Here is a 9,309-nt window from a genome sequence, read left to right on the forward strand (position 1 = left end):
ACATCTGGCAGGAGTTTTACCGGCAAGGTTCGAAAGTTCGCACGCGAACTCTGGACCCATTATCACACACTTAACAAGTCAAAACTGCTGACCATCAGGCAGAATATTGTTGAGAGAATACGGATACTATCTGACGCTAAGAGAAGTCTAGAGCGGATGGAGAGGTGGGTCAGGGAAAATCAACAGTTTCTCTCTGACCCATCTCGATTCTTTCAAGACCCTCCAGTTACTGTCGAACACCTACCCAAACCAGAGGAGGTCGAAATATTTTGGAGAGAAGTCTACGAAGTTCAACGTAGACTGGACGAAGACTCAGCTTCAAGGAGCTATGTGTTGCCCTCATTACACCTGATAAAGAATGCCCACCCATCACTACCGAGGAGGTGAAAAAAGTATTAAGAGGGGTGAAGAACTATTCCGCACCGGGACCAGATTGTATCAAAACCTTCTGGTGGAAGAAGTTCTCTTCAACCTATCAGCATTTGGCCCGTATTTTCACCTCATATTTGAAGTCGGAAGAGCCGATTCCAGAGTGGTTGGTAGAAGGGCGCACAATACTCCTGCCGAAAATAGGCAACTTAGCTGACCCGAAGAATTACTGGCCAATAACTTGTCTGAACACACTTTATAAGATATTTACAGCTATCCTAAATGATAGGATTGTTCGGGCAATTAAACTTGTGTGGCAAGAAATGTATGAACAACGAGGCTCAAAGAAAGGCGTAGCCGGATGTCGGGAGAACCTGCTCATCGATAGATATGTCTGCAAAGATGCAGCATTCTACCAGCGTGACCTATCGATGGCCTGGATTGATTATCGGAAAGCTTTCGATTCGACCTCCCATAGACTTATCATCTGTCTTTTGGAAATCTTAAAGGTTCATACGCAAATAGTTGGGTCCATAGAGAGATTGATGCCGCTTTGGAAAACCAGATTTACCATCTCATCTGGAAAAAATCGTGTGACAACTAACAAGGTCACCTTTTAGAGAGGTGTCTTTCAGGGCGACACCATGAGCCCCCTCCTCTTTTGCCTTACATTGTTGCCACTATCTCTAGCACTTCGCCATTCCGACGGGTACTTGTGCGGCAAACCTGCAGATCGAAAGTACAAGGTCACTCATTTATTTTACATGGACGATCTTAAGATCTATGCTAAAAACAAAGAGCAACTACATCTGGCTCTAGGGATTGTCGAACGATATACTAAGTAAATTGGAATGGAATTTAGGTTAGACAAATGCGCCAAGGTTTATTTGAAGAGAGGAAAACTTAATGGCATCCCTGAGGATCCTGAGCTCGTTGATAGAAGCGCTATACGACACGTTTGCGCTGGAGAGACTTATAAATACCTGGGCGTGCCACAGAGCCGCATTCAGGATGTGACACCTATAAAGGATACTCTCCGAAGCAGATACAAACGTCTCATCCGACAGATTTGGTCTTCCGAACTGTCGGCGAGGAACAAAGTATCTGCAACGAACCTGCTTGCCGTCCCGGTAGTACTCTATTCATTTGGAGTAGTTCCATGGACGAAGAACGAGCTCAGATCCCTTAGTATCGGGATAAGAGAGATTATGCACATGAACAAAAGCATGCATCTTAAGTCTTCCGTTCCGCGACTGTACATCTCACACCGTCAAGGTGGTCGCGGAATATTGAGTCTTCAATTCACAACAAGATTATTCTGGGTACAGCACATAGAGTTGCAAATGGAAGAAACCCTCTTCTTAAAATGGTCAGGAATCACGAAGAAGTGGGCAAAGGAGCGTTTCTGTACAAAGCAGCGGAGGAGGCTGCTGAAACACTCGGAGTTAACTTCAGTATTAGAAGTGAGCAAAATGCATCAAATCTTATCTATCTCGAGTACTTACTCCTGAAATCCCGGATTAAGAAAGCACAAGAGAAAAACTTTCGTGAATAGTTCCTCGATAAGAGGATCCACGGTATCTTCCACAGAAATGTGGAGGATCTGTCAGTGTCGTGTGAGCTAACGTTTGCTTTCCTCAAATCGCCCGGATTGAAGTCTGGTACGGAGGCACAATGCGGTGCTAAGAGTGCTGTATTACCATCTCTGTCACTCTTACTGCATTAACCTTAATATCGCTTCTGTAAATGATCCTAGGGAAATCGAGTCAATTGTCAAGAATGGGAAGTGCCGCATATACTGGAACTTTATGTTCACGACAATTCTTTCTGTTGCTCACGCGAGACCTGACATGGTTCTTCTTGACTTCGAGAAGCGAACCATGTTCTTTATCTAATTTTCGGTACCAGCTGAAAAAAACATCATAGCCAAGGAGAGTAAAAAGAAAGAGAGATATCGAGACCTTATAAGGGAGTTGCAACGACTGTACTTGGAATATTCTGTCAAACTAACCGTCCTTGTCATCGGCGCTCTTGGAGGTGCCAAGCTTTTACTCGTTAATGGCCTAAAAAGCATCCCTGCGTGTCAACAATATGCTAAAACACTTGCGGGAAAAATGCAGAAGGCGGTAGTTCTTGGGTCGCTCCGTGTTCTTAGGTTGCCTGAGGCTTTCCGCCGATTTTGGGGCTGACCTTGAAGGTGGATTAACTCATTGTGGCCCGCTCCGCTTTAATTTGTTCACGCTTGACTGCACGCCTGAGTGATAACCGCGGCTCCCCCGCAGTTCCTGTTATACCTACCTACGGCACGGCTTAAATTTTCAGAATGGCCATAAAAGGGAGGGCTATTTAAGTATATCACTGTATTTACAACTATTTACATAAAATCGTATATCTAGTTCCTTATCTCTATTTCCTGTTCTGGCTCGATTTAGGACTTATTAGCAAACGAGTGAGCCAGCGGACGAAAGCGTAAGTGCAAACGAGAGAGAGACAGAGAGAGAAAGAGAGAGAATGAGAATGCAAACGCATCTGAGTCTACTTAGCTCTTACATTACCATTTCTTACAATCTTTACGCTTCTAATATAAGCGAGTTGTGTTTCCTTTTTCTTTTTTATACCTCCATTTCCCTTTTTTCACATGCATTCTTTCATTCTCTCTCATTCGCTTTTCTAGCACCCTCTATCGCTTTCATCAATTCTTCTCCTAATCGATTGTCCCCTAGAATCTTAACCACATTCTCTTGCCAGCTTCCTTTATCTTCCGTTCCTCTCTTACATCCTTCCCAACCATGCTTCCATGTTTCCTTTTCCTATTCACATATTCTACACTTTCTGTTCTCTTCTTTTTCCCAATACGTCCCCTCCCTTACCTCGTTTCCGAATCGAAATCTTGCTATTCTGGTCCATCTTCTCTTTCCCCATCCCTTTTCTAAATACTTTGGTACTCCTTCCTTTTTTTACCATCTAATACCATGTATTGTATTTTGATTCCTCAAGCATCCCCCATCTTTCTATTAATTGTCTTTCCCTTTCCCTTTTTTCCAATTCTTCATAGTTTATTCCAGTGCCGCCTTCTATCTTTCTAGCATTAAAGAACTCCCTTCTCTCTTCTTCCCATCTCGTTAATTCGATCGCTCTCCCTCTCTTCTCTTCTACCTCCATCAAACATTGTCTCACCAACGCCCCTCCCTTTCCCCCTCTCAGCTTTATCTCAAAATTGCTATGCCCTCTTTCCCGCTCTAATACTCAACTTATCCCTTTGGGCTTCTTCTCTCGCCATATATCCTAGCGTCCTTCAGTCTGCCCTATTGTCCACCTTATATAACTTTTTTGTAAACTCTCAATATCTTTCCTTTCTTTCCATCCCCATATCTCTCCTCCATAACCTAATAGCGGCCATACCAGCGGACCAACTAACCACATTTTCCTTCTCCAATTTTTTAAAACCTTTTTCCCATTCTCTATATCTGTTTCATTACCCCTGCTGTTTTTTATCCTTATATTGACGTGCTATTAATTGACGAGATTTGAAATATTTCGAGATTTTACTAAAACTTTGAAATGTACTTGAAAACTGTCAACATTTGAAAGATTTTATAGAAGTAGACAGGTTTATTCGGATTGATTCGGATTGAAGTTGATATTTGTGCAAAAATTAAGAAGAATTAAAAAGACTTTTTGAATGATCTTGGAATTCATCAGATTGCGCGCACGGATTGAAAATGCTTAAAAGGTGTGTCAGGACTCAAGTTTATGTTGACGCACGGATTGAAAAGGACTGAAAGTTGGTTTCTAATTGGTTTACGATTAACTCGCATTAAGCGCGTTGACCTAAGAGCATTCAAAAGATCAAAACTTTCTTGGAATGATTCTTGGATTCATTCGAATTATGCATCGGATCGAGAAGAAGTGAAAGTTTATTTCCGATTGGTATATGATTCTTTCAGATTGATTTCGGATTCACACTTATTCAATCGGACTGGTGTCGTATTCATTCCGGTTGAATTCAAGAAGTCCCGCCGTTGAAAAAGTATTGAAAATAAGGACTGAAAAATGGATTCCGTATGGTTTCGGATTAAAGTTGGTGCTGATACCTGAATGGAGAAGGATTGATAAGTTAGCTTCGGATCCATTCGGATTGAATTTTGGGTTAAAACATGGATTGGGATTGTGATTTAATTTAGGGTTTAAATAAATATTAAGAAGGGTTGACGAAGATAAAAAATGTGCTTTGAAGTATTTTGAACTGGCTCGAACTGCATTTTCCCGAATGTTAGCATCCCATTCAACGCCTTTAACTGCATTATGAAGAATTAAATAACAACAAATTGATGGAATAATATAATCCAGATAAGTTTCAAATTGTCCAATTGTCCACTAGTAAAACTCTGAATGAGCCTGAAATTATGAAAGGGAAATCAACAGGTGAGTCTTCAAAAATTTTAAGTACTTCTAACAAAGCTCTCGACGCCTCTTTAATGTCGAAAATTATCGTTTCATTTCCTTGAATTTTCTTCTGAAAACGGGAGTATAGTTAGCCAAAGTCAGCTATGAAGCAAAGTAAATTCAGTTCATCATATTTTGTTAACTGATTTTAGTAACCTTTGCAAATGGAATTAATGTTCATATTTCTCTGAAAGTAAAATAATAGAGCTCGCACCCTTCTAAGGATTGACACTTCTGATTGATAGGTATACTCCGTCCATTTTACTTCCTAGTATTTTATAAATGCCGGACTACTGAATCATTGTCCTTATCGATAGTTTGTAGCTCTTTTGTTTGTAAGCCTGAAGTGTAAAAGTAAGTTGCAATTGAAACACAACCTTTAATTGCTTTTTCTACTTTAGTTAGAGTTTATATTAAATTAGTTCATGCTAAAGCACTTCGATGCACAGCACACCAAATTTTCAGAAGTAGGTCTCTATAATAGAATGCAGGATGTCTTTGTAAGTTGAAGGATTGACGTATTCCAGTTCAAAATTTTTCACATCATATGGCGTAAAAATTGTCGTAACAATGAACTCAAATTGGTTACCAAGAATATGTACGACTTCACGTAAAGCCCACAACCAGGCACTTTAAGTTCTACGTTTTGCATAATTGTAAACTGACATCATGCAGGAACTAATTTTGTTGGACAATTCCATATTTTGATGAAATATTAATTGATTTATTGGCCCTATCATCTCTTTCTCCGCAGCAATTAAATTTATACAATTTTCTACTTTAAGACATTCTAAATGCATTTTTTATCTTTAGCGATTTCCCAGAATTCCTGCTCTAGGTATTGTACCTGTTACGTTTCAAATTGTCGACAAACGGCCTTGCTTCGAACGTGTAATAAAGCTACATTTGTGTTGTTGAAACAAACTGAGCATCGTACAAAATTTCTTTCTTTATCTTTTGTACTTGCGATTTTCTCGAAACAACTATTTTCTTTAATTAGAGCTGATGGCTTTAAGGAAAACTTTTTTTTTTAGTTGCTACGCATTTACCGCTTCTTTTATTTTCAGATAAATCATTGCTTTAAAAATCCATTGAACTTTGTGAAGATTCGTTAGTCAAGGTTTTACATACACGCAAATTATTTTTGTTCTTCTAAAGATATGCCCGTTTTAAGATGATTTTCCATTTTAGATGAGGAGGATTCATTCTCTTTACGCTTATGTCGTTTTTTCCGTTCTGCAGATTTGGAGTTTTTAAGCTCATTCTCCTTTTTTGAGTTATTACGTCCGAACATCTACAACTACTTATTCATAATTTTTTCATTCCTTACCAAGCACTGAACATTGCCTATATATAAATAAACTTGTTGTCAGAATGTAAAATTGTTTGTACATTCTGTATGATTAAAGTATCGTTGACTTGATCGACACTATTTTGAGACAACAAGAGCGATTTTTTCGTTTTGTGCATCGCCAAAACAGGATAATAATTTTAAAAAATTTTTAAGTTAGGTATAGATCTTTTCTTTATCTTTAAATTAAGACATTTTATATTATTTACGCATGTTGCATACTTGCATTGTAAAATAAATAATATAAAAAAGTATTCAAAAAGTAAGCTCTACTATGATCCCCGTCCCTATTTATTACCAATGTAATTTTTATAAAATATTAATTTTTTGTTTTGTCCCAAAGTACTCCCGGCAGTTGACGGTATTTTGAAGAGAAAATTGACATCTTAAAAATACATTATTTATTGAAAGTGTTATAAGGCTATTGTTTGAGATTCATATATAATTATTCTTTAGTTATCCTATACATTTGAATCACTAATTCATTTCAGTTATTAAATAATATTTAGTCGCCTTCCGTAGTATTTAGAATTTAAAAATCTGACATGTCAATACCAAAAATATTATAAGCATAGATACAGCACGCCTTCAGTGCTGCCTTTCCTATGTGAGAGTGTACCGCTCACTAGGAGGCCTTAACGAAGTTACATAAGTGTCCACGAGATTCGAACTCAATTTAAGCAAAGTAAAGTTTTTCAAATAAAATTATAAAAAGAAGTGGAACAAAATATAAAACATGGCCTGTAGCTTAATTAAAAGAAATTGCGAAGTACGAGCGATAGTGGCAATAATGTGAGGCAAACGAGACGTGGGATCATGGTGTTGCTCTAAAAGATGCTCTGAAAGGATGAACCTTCAAGGAGGTCGCATGGAAAGCTTACTGGTAATCAATCCAGGCCATCGATAGGTCGCGCTGGTAGAATATTGCGCCTTTGCAGACACATCTATCGATGAGCAGATTCTCCCGACTTCCATCTGATTGCTCGAACAATCCTATAATTTAGGATAGGTGTAAATATCTTATACAGTTTGTTCAAACAAGCGATTGACCTGCAATTCTTCGCGTCAGCTAACTTGCCCATCTTTGACAGGAGTATTGTGCGCCCTTTCACTAACCTTTCCGGAATAGGCTCTTCCGAGTTTAGATAATGGCAAATGGTCAACAGTAACTGGAGGGTGTCTGAAAAGTCGAGATGGGTAAGAGAAAAACTGTTATTTTTCTTTAAACCACCTCTCTCTCCGCTGTAGATTTGTCCTAGGGTCAGATAATACCCGTATTCTTTTAACAATATGTTGCCTGATGGTCAGCAGCTTTGACTTGTATATAGATCCGCGTTCGCGTGCGAACTGTTGAACCTTGGCGGAGAAATTTCTTCGACATGTTATGTAGTTAATCACACACTTAATGTAGGATGTGTATTGTCTTGCCCTGCCTAACTTTGTGGTGATTTAATGCATTCGTCTTTGGTCTTATGATCAGCTGTTGGTTTGGTTTTGCGGTTTGCATCTGACAAAGCTGTCGCTGCATTATACATACCACAATTGATAGCCCAGAGGTCAGACTCTTTACAAAAACCTCCATGAAGTTCGTCGTCCAGTTCAGACAAATCTTTAGGCTTGAGAGAAACCTGAATGTTGATGTTTCTCCGAGTCCTAAAGCATCGCTTTTCCTCTATTGGATGCCTGCCCGCGCTTGGCCTCAGTGCCGCCCCTCTTTCGCTATTGCCGGTTTGTTTTGGCTATGATTGAGTAGCTGCTTCGCTCATATAACCCCTTTGCCGGAGTTCCACGGTACGGTTTTGCAGTTTTTTATGCGAAAAATGCGAGAGCTCTCCATGTTTTACGTGCCAAGCAGCATGAAGTCGCGCCCTGTAACCTTTCCGTTCAAGGGCCATAGTGTTATCATAGCACTCTAGCAGTTCGTCCCTGACTTGATCCGCCCACTCAAAAGTATTGAGATTTTGCCTTTCAATCTCATTGACTCCGTCTTGATTGGCTGCCCCAACTCTAGGGTTGTCTGCATTGTTGCCTCACCTTGTTTTGAACAGCGCTGACTATAACTTTTTTTGGTGTTGTCATTGTTGTTCTGTTTAGACAGAAAGTAACGTTTCTCTTATTTGCAGTGGTGAAAATAATGTCAGGATTATTATCAAGGAAGAGAGCTAGCACAGCACCAAATACTTCAACAAATAAAAGGAAAACTAAAAACGGGACGGCGATATTTGAGGAATCCTAAATGAGCTTGAAATTATGCAACAGAAATAAATTTCTTGAATATATTTTTAGTAGGTACATTTACTTAGTTAAAGATTGTTTGAGCAATTTTCATTAACTTTTGATAATAATTTTCCGTCCATAAATGAGCAGCAAATTATTTTATAAGGTTCAATTTGTGTGAATTAATTAATGATAAAATAACCCACATGCTTAAAAAAAATGGGTTCCTAAATTAGGGAATAGGGTCTCGAATTCGCCCTAAACGAGCTCTAAATGATGAAAAAATCAAAATTTTATACCTAAATAGTGTTGTGTCAGCTTAACATTCCTAGATTCGGAATTGGTTTAGTTTCATATTTAGGGTATCGTAGACCTCGGTTAACACGAACATACATTTGTCAGTGTGTCCATCCGTGATATTTGGGTCTTATATTTTTTGCACTTAAAGTTTGGTCGTTAGATTTCTAAGACCTATATGCATCAGCTCGATATTATAGTACGTTTTAGAATTGATTAAGTCTTAAAGCTTGGAATTTAATATTTGCGATTTAGGGGCAACCTTTTTGGATAAAAAAAAGAAAGATGTAATATTAGTTTTTAGTTATTATCAATCTATTATCAAATCATGAAGTTTCGACATCAGTTACAATTTTGAATAACTATATAAAAATTTTATATTCGCATATTGGTCTACTTTGACAACTTTTTATTTTTGTTATTATTCTAAATTCAAATATATTTTTTTGCATATATAGGAGCAATGGCTAACTCCAGAAAGACGTATAAAAGCTATGCACGCGACATCGGTGCAGGGTGTGGAAGATATGATCAGTTTGGGAGACCTCCATGAAGCTGGAATTTTGAGAAATCTTCTTATTCGTTACAATGAGAATCTCATCTATGTAAGAATTTTAAAATCCATTCTC

The 9,309-nt window shown here is 38.4% G+C and overlaps 1 protein-coding gene across 1 annotated transcript in view; it reads left to right on the plus strand.

The window, feature by feature from the left end:
* LOC117180442 (myosin-VIIa) overlaps positions 1–9,309 on the plus strand; it is a 414,863-nt gene that overhangs the window by 165,187 nt on the left and 240,367 nt on the right. Inside the window, exon 4 of the mRNA XM_033372940.1 lies at positions 9,139–9,285. Within this exon, the coding sequence (XP_033228831.1) occupies positions 9,139–9,285 (147 nt within the window). The remainder of the gene's footprint in view (positions 1–9,138; positions 9,286–9,309) is intronic.

This window comes from Belonocnema kinseyi, chromosome 9 (genome assembly GCF_010883055.1).
Source record: "Belonocnema kinseyi isolate 2016_QV_RU_SX_M_011 chromosome 9, B_treatae_v1, whole genome shotgun sequence".
NCBI classification, from domain to species: domain Eukaryota; kingdom Metazoa; phylum Arthropoda; class Insecta; order Hymenoptera; family Cynipidae; genus Belonocnema; species Belonocnema kinseyi.